A 13,741-nucleotide genomic window follows, 5' to 3' on the forward strand; every position below is an offset into this window, starting at 1 on the left:
ACGTTTGTCGCATATCAATGACGTGCGGGTCGGATACATGTGACCTGGCCGTTCAGATTGAAGTCGCATTTCAAAAGATCGGATACATATCAGATTTGGACCACATACCCAAGTGGCCTGGGTCACATTTGAAAAGATCGGATCTGTGTCGTTCAGACTGTCATGAAAAGATCAGATACAGGTTGCATAGGGGCAAAAAAATTGGAATTGGGTCGTTTCACCCTGCAGTGTGAACGTAGCCATAAAGTCGCAATTGCGTGTTATAAAGTCATAATTGTGAAATATAAACTATTCTGAGAGGAAAAAAGTCAGTCTTTTTTCCCCCCATAGAATTGGACTTTATAACTCGCAATTGCGAGTTTATATCTCACAATTCTGACTTTTTTTGCAGCCAAAATTGTTGCTGCATACCCCTTTAACACTGGCTAGTTGCGCCCCTGCACGCTGCGTTCATATTTCATTCAATCCACACCAGAGTGTGTTTGTAAGTGGGCCGAGACTCAACTTTTCAGGGTCTCGGTCCACTTGTTTGGTGCACACCAGGGTTCGCACACTTATTCAAATGAACCGGACTAACAGAGTAATCGCACCGGAGTTTATTTTAATCAAAACAAACATGCCAAGTGTGAACACAGCCTAAAAGTCCAGCTGGTGGAAAGTCATTGCAGAAATGGCTTAGAAATGTAAAGTTATTTCTAAGAAAACTGGTTTACACTTGTTTTGATATTCAGACATTTTTAAGTGTGACTCAAGTCTCCAAATACCTTTTTTGTATTTTTTGGCCACTGTGAATTTGTTCTTAGCATTAAAAATCTACAAAAAACGTAGCCTGGTCCTACCACATGGTTTTACCTTCAACTTTAATGACATTTCTACATTAAAGTCCCCCTGTGGTGAAAATACAGTTTTTCTCAGTCGCTTTGGTGAATTTCTCACATCAATATTTATGTTTGCACAACAGTTAATGCAGTTCTCAAAACAATTAGTACAAACTGCAAAACCTAGTTGATAACCTGCAAAAGCGTGTCACTTGCTCAAAATGAATAGCTCATTCCTCAAAAGCAAGTATTCACGTCAATGAAAGTGTCAGTGTCATCAAGATGAAAAGTCTTGACACCATTGTTTATGAACAAGATAGTCAAATGGCTTTGTCATGTTTTCACTATGACAGTTTACTCTGTAAATGTTTTCCAATGCAAAGAAGTCAGATCTTGGTGACACTACCTGAGAAATGCTCAAGACAGCACTATATGATATTTGCACAGCCATTTGAAAACTACAGTAAAGTTAGACATTACTGTATTTATTAGTGAGGTAACTGAGTACAAGACACTGAATATGTATGCGTCACATTTTTACTCCATATGCTCTTTGCAATTCTAATTTGTTCACAGCATTGTGCAAAAGAAAACATTTAGGAGACATTTTCAGGGGGAAAAAAGATTTAAAAAAATGTGTAAAATTTGCTTGACAGATTTTGACAACTAGTTCAACATTTTTTGTATGTGATGACTCAAGCAATGAAATGAGGACTATTAGTTTTATATGGAATGACTATTCATCATTCACAAATATAGTTAATTTTGACTGACATGCCTAAGCAAATGATAATGTTATAAAACAGCAGAGAGTTGTATGAAAGCAATTGATGCATGTCCAAAAGCATGTGCAGCTTGTTGGAAGGAATGAGAAACTGCTAGTATGATGTGCACAAATGACTAAATGTTGTGGAGGTTGAATTAACTGTTGTGCAAATGTAAATAGTGATGTGAGAAATGCACCAAAGCGACTGAGAAAAACTGTAATGTTGTTTATATATATCTATGTGGTGTTTTTAATATGCAAATTTATAAGTCAACAGCATTGTTGAGTATTTTCTCCTTAAAACTGCAGTGAACCAAAGACTGTTTTAAAAAACACGGTTTGAAATCGCTGGTGTTTCTGACGTCACAAACTACCTTGTAACCAATCAGATCAACGTGTGATCGTCAACGAGTGGATCTCTGAGTGCTGTGAGTGAGTGGAGGCGGGGCTCATTTGCATATTCATAGAACCACGCATACTAAATGAGGCAAGGGTGTGGAGTTAGATTAATACACTTAGGGTGCCAGCATTGCAAAAAAAAGCCTATTCTTAATGAGTATTTTTGTCTTATATTATCCAGTGAAAATGTCTAAAAATCCTTGAGATTAGAAAAATTTAAGTTGCCGATTTGAGTTACCATTTATCTATTTTAACAAAATTCATTTAAAAAACAATTAAAACAATATTTAATAATACTTTAAATTATAATTAAATAATAAATAAATACATTTAAAACACATCAACAAAATTTTATGAATCCTTTATATCTCAAGCAGTGTTGAAGCAAATTTAAGTATTTTGATATATTTGTCCTGGAAAATAATTTCTAATTTAAAACTCATTTAGAACCCAAAAGCAATTTTCATTATTTTCCACTTAAATGTGTCCCAAACAGAAGCACAGGATAGTGCATGTGCATTTTAAAACATTGTTAGGTTTAGAGTAGGTGATTCATGTGCCTGTGCAGATCATAAACTCACCACACGTCTTTGATCATTAAAGACACTGTTACACTTCTCTTTGACTTTCTGATTCACTCTTACACTCAGTAAGCAACAGAGAAGTCTAGTGCATTCTGAGCCTCTGATCTTCTAGAGAGTATTTCCACATGCTGTGTGTGTGTGTGTGTGTACATGGGTTTGTGTGTCAAGATATATTTTCCTCCCCTGATAGCAAATTTCCATTCTCTCACCCTCCTCCCACACACTTATACAAACTCAGAGAGATCATGCGCTAATTTTCTCTGAGATGGGGCTGATAACATTGAGATGAGAGGTTTTTATTCACACGTTTTACGAGTGTTCCAGTCTGTTCTTTCATTTATGATATTAATACTGACTTGTATATGATTGTAACACATCGTAGTAGCCACAGATCACAGAATATGTATTGCTATATTTACATTGCTCATTGCCTAAAAAAAAAAAAAACCAGACATAGAGTCACATGCACTGTAAGAAAACTCTGAATTTAAATTCAAGCATAGTTGTCAATTCAAACTATGGGATAAAATCTGCACAGATGCAACAATGTCTATACATTAGAAAATATTAATGCAAATAAGTTGTTAAACAATCAAAGCTGCTTTAAAGAGCTCATATCATGAGCAATCAAATTTTACTTAATCTTTAGAGATAAAAGAGCTTGATGCACTATGATAGTGTACTGTTACTTTCAAAAATCAAGACTTCCTCCCCAGTGCACAAAAGCACAGTTATTGAATTGATCAAACAGACGAATAATCATTTATTCTCAGTAATGTGGCTGTAGGATTGAAAGTCCCACCTTTCACTTAAAAGAGCTTCAACACCTTTTTTGGTACAGTTTTTTTTTTCTAGAATGCAAATTCACATTAGCTTAGAATTTAAAATATTATGATTTGAATTATGTTTTGTTTTATATTGTTTTGGTCTTTCCTCTTTCAAGTAGATAAAAAAAAAATTGCCCGGTGGTGCAGCAGACTTTGGTGCATCAAAGCGCTGCTTCTCATTTCACATGTGAAAGGAGTGTTTCTTAAAGACACAGGCACATTTCATTTAAAGGGTCAGGGAGAAAATGAAAATTAATCAGAAACAATTATTAAGATGCGTTTTGGTCGATCGGATTACAAGAGGACGGCGCTTAATACAGGAGTAAATAGAGTCTAAAATGTTTTGAGCTTGTCACTTTCAACCACTTCCAGAGGTGAAAACTCATTCGACCAGATTGCTTTCGCAGTGTTAACGCTCTTGTGGTTGAATGTGTTCGAACAGCCACAAAAGACGTCTACTCTCCGCCTACTGACCTAAAGCGTAAACATTATGGGAAGCGCACTAGACAGACGGGATTTAAACTTTGACGGCTTGAGACCCAAGTTTGGTTTGAAGACAAAAAATGTACCAAACACAATGTTTTCTCACATTCCTGATTTCTAACACACACTCACAGCGTTCGGCTGGTCAGAGAAACTAAAGCTGATGCTCTGTGTGTTTTTCCGTCATCTGGTTCATATGTAAATGGTGTGAGCTTATTTTGTCCAGTAGATCAAAAGATCAGAAAAGGCCTGTACATTTATCCGCCCATAGACCCTCCCCTCGAAGAAATCAGGACAGAAGTGGTTAAAGTGGACAAAAGAGATGGGTTAAAACACCAGGTGTAAATGGGAATGTGTCTCCCTCGTCTGCTTGTGATCAGATAAACCAAAACACACCTTAATATGTAAACAGCATCTTTGATGCAAATAACTTAAACCTCACGGGGTTTTAAACCATCTTATTAATAATGTTGTATTTTTGAAAAAATCTCATTTTGTTTCTGCAGTGACCTTGGAGCAGTTTGCTCTCGCCATTCAAGAGTGCCATATCAAAGAGGACCATGACTTGCTTACCAAGGTACGTGTGAAGCTCTGCTCTGCTCTGTCTGCTGCGCCACATGACACTCTTTTTGTCTTTTGACTCATCAGCCCGTTCCAATGGAAAGTTCTCAGAAACAACAACAGCTTCGTGCCCACTCAAAAAACAATAAGCTGCGCTTTTCATCGTCGCAGGGAGATTTCAGAGGATTCCACTCTTGACCACGTGTTTGGAAAATGCAGACTGCAGAAAAAAAACTGCATCCCTTACATCAGTATCATGGTTCTGAGGCTTCTCAGAAGGGGGATAAATTAGTGCAAAGGACCAAAATAATAACACACTTTTACATTTTACAAGAAAATCTGTGGTGCTTCCCATGCAAAACTCATCACGACAGTCCTTTGGTGTTCTGGGTGGTTGCTTGCAGTCAAAACAGCCCACCCGTAAACCCTCAGACTTCTGAGTGGCATCTTTTGACTTGGGCCAGTAAGCAGCCATCTTGAATACGTTAGGAACCACATGGTAACGACCTAGCAATTAGGCATCCTCAAATAGCGGTCCGCAGTCCGGTTCCAGACCCCGACTTGGTTCCAACCGGACCACAAGACAAAATGACAACTGTAGCACCATTTTACTATTTCTGCAGTTTAAAGTGAGCAGTGCGTCAAAACAACAGCGTTACACCATTAGCACTCAGGGCTGTTTTATGGTAATGATCATTCGGTGCTATATCCTCTAATATTTTTTTATCTAGAGCTAAACGCCTCATTCAAGCCCTTTCCGCTCCGTGCACGTTGCTTCTCTCGCCCACCACAGACGTAAAGCGCTAAAAGAGCTGCAGATGACGCGTTTATTTTTACAGTAGCAGAAACATGTGAGCAGCAAAAAATATCTACTCTTGCTAAAACGCTTCAGAAAATGAGAATGCAGTAAATATAACCTAGTTATTTCTATCGGTCATACATACAGTAAATGACTCAGGTCGTTCAAAACCAGGTTTCGTGACAATACTTTTTTTTATCTCCGTTTAGCATTAGGCTTAATCAGCATGTTAAGGAAATTGGATAGTAAACAATGTTATAATTGGGAAAATTATTTGTATATGGCAGGGAAAGACAATTAAAAGTTTGAAATGACTAGCTGACTTTGTTTTCTTCTCAGAATGAGAGCATTTTGAATATTATGTAGAGTTTGTTTGTTCTTAGTACATACTTATTTTAAGCAAAATATAAAATGGTTCAGACTTCAAAAGGAAAATCCTGAACCCCAATACAGTATCTTTTATTGGCCACATGACCTTTTGCCATGCATATGCATAGATATAATGCATATGCATATAATATAGCCTGATAAAACATCTGATCTTACCTTTTAATATTTATATCCCAATTGGGCTCATCTGATTAAATATTGAATTGTATTTTTAATTCTCAGATGCCACAGCTTTGGCTCTCCGGACCTAATATTCTCATCAAAATATATAAAGCAATTCCATAAAGGTATTGTTCAGACCTCTGCTTGGATGGAAATATATGAGAATAAAAAATGCAAGCAAACTGTTTGATGCAAGTGAAAAACAAAGCAAAAGGGTTCTTTGATGCACTTGCAAAAAAAAAAAAAAAAAGATTTGCTAGCAATATGTTTTCAAAACACAGACAAAAAAAAAGACAATTGGTGGTTTTGCTTGTGAACCTTTTTTTTTCAGGTGCACAATGAACGGAAAAAACTGCACATCTCTTTTCTTATTGAATGTCCTGAAAATGTCTCATTATGTAAGTGAAATGTGTTACAAATAAGTCTCATGCTGACATTAACCGAAAATGAAAATAATGTCATAATTTTACCATAAGTAATTGGAAACTTCTATGAGTTACAGTTAATAATGTCATAAATTTGATGTGTTCCTCACAAAAAGCTATAATGTGGCTTCAGAAAAAGAAATACTTAAAAAGAAAAAAAAAACTTTTATGGTGTTTTTTGTCCTTTAAGGACCCCAAATTTCTCTCTTTCTTTATATAAAAGGAGCAGAGTAAACATTCAGCCTCAGATCTCTGTATGTCTTCCACAGAAGAAAGAAAGTCATAGAGGTTTTCAATGATATGAGTGTGAATAAATTCTGACAGAAATGTCATTTTTGGTTGAACTACTCATCTCAGGTTTTTGTGGCACAGCATTATACTAAGGTTACATCAGTCAGTCAGCGTGACCAAGAGTCACACTTACACGTTAACTTTAATTGGGGCTGATATGACACAGCTAAAACACATATCAGGAGGTGCTGCAGTCATATGAGTCTCAGATTAGCTTTCTGAGCGCCGGAGCAGAACCGACCGCACTGATCTGAGACCTGCTGACAGCAGCTGTCAGGCCCTCTGGAGAGGAGCTAACATGAATAAATCTCAGATAATGACCTCGTTCCTGGCAGGTCATGAGGTGTGCTGTCACACTAGTCCTGTGATCGAGAGACAAAGCGCACCAGTGAGGAACAGGAAAACCTCACTTCCACCTGTTTCAAACTTCTGTTGCACTGAAGAGCATGCTTACGATTCGCACAGTCATGAGACCTGTGATCCTACCTCAGTTTGACATTTCATAATCATGTTTCTAGATTGCATGTGTCCTAACTCTGCGTCTGTCTAAAGCGTGCTGATAATTACTTATAAGAACTAATATTACTAATTGGAATACTAACTTACTACCTACAGAATATTGTATGATATACAATAATTGTTTTTAGTTTTTAATGTTTGTAGGGTGCAACAGGTAGGTACTGGGAGTAAAACAATCCCTCCAGAAAAACGTGCTTATTGGATCGCATGATTTAGTGCATAATCAGCCAAAGTCTGCATATTTATGCGGGGGCCGCATTTTTTCAAATATGCCGCACTTTCGCTGCATAAATTGCCGATTTCTGTGCAAAATATGCGGGGCTTGCATGATTTCATAATCCCCGCATTTTCGTTGCAAAAAAGTCACATATATCATAGCAGAAAGTTGAAAAATGTTGCGTTTGCTTCACACAAGAGCAGCCTTTTCCCCCTGTTGCCATGGGAATGTTATGAAGTGATGTAATTACTCGACGTGAACATCACCGAAAAGCTGTAAAACAGGAGCGCACTTTATTTTTTTATATATCATTTTTACAGAAGTTGTAGCATATTCCTTTTGTAAAGCTACAGAACTTGTTTGACTCATCAATGTTTTGTAAGTTTGATGTTTTTATTTAAGTCTGAAATAAAACAAGATGAGAACTGAAATATTCCAGCACTCTCTGTGATGTAGTATGCTTGCTTATCATAGGAAGTAATAAGAAATGACTCTTTACATTAAGGTAGTAGCCTAGTGAGAACAGGGTGTTGGGGAATCACTTTTTTTTTTCTCTTTTTCATCAAACCGCAATTTTTGCAAGTTCCCGCAATTTTTGCTCGTTCCCGCAAATTCATCGCATAAAATTGCATAAATATCCCGCATATTCCATTGCATTTTTTAAGAAAACGGGCCGCATAATCAAGGATTTTTGCCCGCAACAATCACAAAACAACTCCGGAAGGACTTTTTCTGGAAGGACTGGTAAAAATCCCACTCATTTTCTCCATAGGGAGAAACTTTTTTTAGTAATATACTATAACTTTATAAATATAACAGACAAACCTGCTGTGAGGTTGTTTCTTCTGTTATGTTCTTTTGTTTAAGACATCAGTGCAATATTTCAACTTATACTACGGGGCTGCTGAATGCTTGAATCTGATTGGTTGACAAACGTTTTAAGGTGTTTCATTTTTTTCTGGGAAACGCACTGCTAAAGTAGTTCCAGGCAGGTCTTGCCTGCATTATTGTTCCATATCACTACACCAAATGATCTGTTATTTCAAAGGTTTTTACAGACTACAACAGTAGAAGAAGCAAAACCCACAACAAAACTGACCAAGCAAAGAAATATAGTCAACAATAGGATAAAAACTTCAAATTATTTTCATGTATTTGTCACAAAATTACATTTTGTTATGTATGGAAAGCACATACTCTCTTTCTCCCTCTCAAACACACACACACATACAGTACAGACACTCACTTGCACAGAAACTTGTTGCCAGCGCTGCTCTGATGATTTTATCAGTAAAATAGTTAAACTAAATAAAGTAAACTATTTTTAGAAAAGATATTTCTCATTAGCGATGTAATAACGGCATTGTTCCTGAAGCAGATAAACGTACAGTTTCGCTATTAGTAGAGACGCTGCTGCCGAAAGACACACAGACTGAGGTCATTCACACACGCTTAATCTCTCTCTCTCTCTCTCTCTCTCTCTCTCTCTCTCTCTCTCTCTCTCTCTCTCTCTCTAATAACTGCATTAGTCTGCTATCAACGTCTTAAGCCTCAGTTAAATTTATGTTTTGGAATTAGCTATAGAGTCGTGGGATGAGATGCGTAAGAAATTAGTCCTACACACAAGAGTGTTTTAAGGACAAAAACCTGATTGAAAAACAACTTCTGAACAATGTTTTGCGTTTTTGTAAAGTGGTATAAGTGGAATAATTTACTCCGGTCCATTAAATTATTAGAAAATAATGCACACCAGCTTTGCTTCGTGGCCATGAATTTTCTAATAATTCAACTGGCTGTCATCAATTATTCCTAACTTATATTTTAAATAATATTTAACAACCGAATTTCTCAGAAAAACCTCATTATCCATGATTCTGCAAAGAAATTTCCACTAATCAGAGAACTGAGGAAAACAAATCGCGCCAAAACAGCTCGCAGTGACCGCCCACTTAAATATGCTGTTTATATATACACGATCAACAACTTTAAATCAATATTTCTTTATCGTTTTTAATATAATTATGTCATTTGCGATGCTTTAAGGGGCTGTAGTTATTAAAGTTGTTAAGTACACAACTGTTCGTCCAATCTTTAGATACATTTTTGCTTGTTAAAGTTTGCAATGTTATGATTCACCTCATAGCTGGTTGGTTTTATATATATATATATATATATATATATATATATATATATATATATATATATATATACATACATACACTCACCTAAAGGATTATGAGGAACACCTGTTCAATTTCTCATTAATGCAACTATCTAATCAACCAATCACATGGCAGTTGCTTCAATGCATTTAGGGGTGTGGTCCTGGTCAAGACAATCTCCTGAACTCCAAACTAAATGTCAGAATGGGAAAGAAAGGTGATTTACGCAATTTTGAGCGTGGCATGGTTGTTGGTGCCAGACGGGCCAGTCTGAGTATTTCACAATCTGCTCAGTTACTGGGATTTTCACGCACAACCATTTCTAGGGTTTACAAAGAATGGTGTGAAAAAAGGAAAAACATCCAGTATGCGGCAGTCCTGTGGGCGAAAATGCCTTGTTGATGCTAGAGGTCAGAGGAGAATGGGCCGACACATTCAAGCTGATAGAAGAGCAACTTTGACTGAAATAACCACTCGTTACAACCGAGGTATGCAGCAAAGCATTTGTGAAGCCACAACACGCACAACCTTGAGGCGGATGGGCTACAACAGCAGAAGACCCCACCGGGTACCACTCATCTCCGCTACAAATAGGAAAAAGAGGCTAAAATTTGCAAGAGCTCACCAAAATTTGACAGTTGAAGACTGGAAAAATGTTGCCTGGTCTGATGAGTCTCGATTTCTGTTGAGACATTCAGATGGTAGAGTCAGAATTTGGCATAAACAGAATGAGAACATGGATCCATCATGCCTTGTTACCATTGTGCAGGCTGCTGGTGGTGGTGTAATGGTGTGGGGGATGTTTTCTTGGCACACTTTAGGCCCCTTAGTGCCAATTGGGCATCGTTTAAATGTCACGGCCTACCTGCGGATTGTTTCTGACCATGTCCATCCCTTTATGGCCACCATCTACCCATCCTCTGATGGCTACTTCCAGCAGGATAATGCACCATGTCACAAAGCTCGAATCATTTCAAATTGGTTTCTTGAACATGACAATGAGTTCACTGTACTAAAATGGCCCCCACAGTCACCAGATCTCAACCCAGTAGAAAATCTTTGGGATGTAGTGGAACGGGAGCTTCGTGCCCTGGATGTGCATCCCACAAATCTCCATCAACTGCAAGATGCTATCCTATCAATATGGGCCAACATTTCTAAAGAATGCTTTCAGCACCTTGTTGAATCAATGCCACGTAGAATTAAGGCAGTTCTGAAGGCGAAAGGGTGTCAAACACTGTATTAGTATGGTGTTCCTAATAATCCTTTAGGTGTGTGTGTGTATATATATATATATATATATATATATACATATACATTTTATTTAAAGGCGCCTTTCTCTGCACTCAAGGACACCGTAATTGGGATACATAAAACATTTAAAAGTAACAACAGATAATGAATAAGACAACATTCAATTGGCATCAAATAGAATAGGCAGTTTTAAACAGATGTGTTTTGAGTTGCTATTTGAAATGGGGGAATGAATCAATATTTCTAAGTTGAGGTGGTAATTAATTCCAGAGACGGGGAGCAGAGCATGGTGGTGAGACGGGCGGAGGGGACAGACAGGTGTATAGAAGAAGAGGATCTGAGGGAGCGGGAGGGAGTAGGACCCTGAAGGAGATCAGACAAATATGGGGGGGGGGCAAGGTTGTGGATGGCATGAATGTAAACAGGAGGACTTTGAATTGTATACGGAACTGGACTGGGAGCCAGTGAAACTGTTGGAGGACAGGAGTGATGTGGTGGATGGAGGGGGTTCGAGTTATGATGCGGGCAGCTGAATTCTGGACCAGTTGAAGTTTATGGAGGGATTTGTGTAAGAGGACGAAAAGGAGAGAGTTGCAGTAGTCCAGTCGGGAAGTGACGAGACTCATATCATATTGATGTGGGGTTGAAAAGATAATGTGCTGTCAAGGATGACACCCAAACTTTTGACCTGAGGAGAGGTTGAAACGGAGGAGTTATTTATAGTGAGAGAAAAACTGTCGGTTTTGGATTTTAGATTTTTAGATTTAGTGCCTATGAGAAGAACCTCGGGCTTATTACGGTTTAATTTGAGGAAATTTTGGGCGAACCAGGTTTTTATTTCAGAGATGCAATCAGTAAGGTAGGTGGGCGGGAGAGTGGACGACGGTTTGGTCGAGAGGTAGAGCTGTGTGTCATCAGCATAACAGTGGAAGTGAATGTTAAATTTGCGGAAGGAGGTAGATGATAAAAAGTAGGGGCCCCAGCACAGAGCCCTGGGGCACACCTGAAGTGACAGAGGAGAGAGTGGATTTGAAAGACTTGAATTGAATGAACTGAGTGCGGCCAGTGTAAGATGTGTGAACCAGTCTAACGGAGTGTGGGTGATGCCGATGGAAGATAACCTGTTGAGGAGTGTGGTGTGACAGATGGTATCAAAGGCTGCACTCAGGTCGAGGAGGATGAGGATGGTAAGGAGTCCAGAATCAGCTGCCATAAGGAGGTCTTTGGTATATATTATACACTAATAAAAAAAAATATATATTTTGGTTTAACTGGTTCTGACTACTCAGAAGCAAATAATAGATCATGGCTATGACGTAACTAAAGCGTGTTGGCTATGAATTGTTCCCAACTTCCTTTATTTCAAAACAGGAAAGGAAACTACGCTTGTCAACTTCAAGTCATTTCTGGGGGTCTTAATGCTTTTAAGAATTACTATTCAATTGTTCTCATGATTGTGCGTGATGTGCATGGTTTCAGTTCCCAAAGCTGACACGCTAACAAGGTGACTTCCATCTCAGTCCAACACTTGTTCAGCATGGACTGATAAGAAACTTAATAGCTCTGCGATTAGCAATCGATTCTCTGGTTTGCATATGAGGAAGAGAGCAGAACACAAAGAACGAGAGTGAGAGAGATTGTACGCTGCTACGGTTGCTATACAGAATGTTTATATTGCTTTGATGCAGCGTTAATTAAAAAACTAGTTGATACCGTGCATAAAAAAGCTCTAGTGAACACGCTGACCGCGGTCAAAGGTTATATTATTCCTCTTAGTGTCCATGCTTTACAACTGATTGCTTTGCATGCTCTGTTTTTTCCTGTCCAGCTCTTTGATGTAGCTGGGTGGTTTGGTTGCTACCTCACCTCTGTGGAGAAGAGATATTAGCTCGTACCGCTACAGTTTTTCCATCCCCTTCATCTTCTGTATGACATCCTGTACTCACTCAAGCTGCTCGCATGTGAAGAGGCCTACAGCTCGTATAGGGTCCTTTAGTTATGGAAAATAACATAACATAACATAAAGGGGTCAGCAAGTATCTTTCCACTCACATTTTTCGACCTTGCATTGTGCTAGCTCTGAATGCGCTCAGACGGCGGCACGCTTACAGAGCATTCATGGACTGTCTGATGCATTTTGCATACAATAGTGATAAGAGCGTGCTGAAATCGTGATTGGCTAGTTTACACATGCTGAATTCGGAGCCACATACCAGCACACTACTCTTACTATTTTTACCATATCTCTCAGGAATAGTAGGAGTAGTATGCTAGAATGTGTCCCTAACTATCCCTTTAAGTACATCTAGAGATAATAAAATATTTACATTACATTTATGCATTTGCCAGATGCTTTTCTCCAAAGCCACTTACATTGCATGCAATGTACACATTTGATCAGTTCTTGCTTTCCATGGGAATCATACCAAGCGCCATGTTCTACTGTACTGACAGTAGTCGGTCACTTTTCGGTCTTTCAGATGTGCTTTTCTTGTCATTTTGGGTGTTTCTTGGCCACAATAATTGCAATATGGTCCAGATGTGCTTTTAGTTGAAAGTCCAGTTGGGCCGTTCACACCAAAGACAATGACTATAACAAGTCAATTCCAATCAAGTTGATTTGTATATCGCTCTTCACAGTACATATTGTTTCAAACCAACTTCAAAGAAAATTAATACAATCAGGAAGTAACAATTACAATTTCTTTAAAGTTTTAATAATTGTTCTTATTCTGTGAGAATTAGTCCACAGTATAGTGGACCACAGATATAGTGAATTCTCTTTGGAGTGGATTCCCAGGCATAGTTTCTTCATAGTCTAACCCTAACCCATGCAATAAAATAGACAACAGAAGTGTACTTGCAATGCTTTTTAGAATTTGTGACCGTTATCAAAGGAAAAATTCAATGTGGTTTGCAGTGTGACTACTGCAATATACAGTATATAATGCTTCAAATAAAGTGTTACTCATATAAAGCATTTTTAATGCATTAATTATTCCTTGTAATGCACATCAAGCGTAGTGTTAGTTCTGGCAGGTCACGTTTGTCAAGCTCGCATCAGTGACCCTCAGCTGATCCACG

At 38.2% G+C, this 13,741-nt stretch overlaps 1 protein-coding gene across 3 annotated transcripts in view; it reads left to right on the forward strand.

Annotated features, from left to right (window-relative positions):
- The window catches only part of acoxl (acyl-CoA oxidase-like), a 45,270-nt gene that overhangs the window by 20,932 nt on the left and 10,597 nt on the right, over positions 1-13,741 (forward strand). For all 3 annotated transcript variants that reach the window (XR_013197374.1, XM_077217460.1, XM_077217461.1), the window contains one exon: positions 4,384-4,454. Coding sequence is in view for 2 of the 3 variants with exons in the window: in XM_077217460.1 (XP_077073575.1) it covers positions 4,384-4,454 (71 nt within the window). In the remaining variant the exon portion in view is untranslated. The remainder of the gene's footprint in view (positions 1-4,383; positions 4,455-13,741) is intronic.

This window comes from Siphateles boraxobius, unplaced genomic scaffold, assembly GCF_051911475.1.
Source record: "Siphateles boraxobius isolate OS27281-9 unplaced genomic scaffold, OSU_SipBor_1 73, whole genome shotgun sequence".
Taxonomy (NCBI): Eukaryota; Metazoa; Chordata; class Actinopteri; order Cypriniformes; family Leuciscidae; genus Siphateles; species Siphateles boraxobius.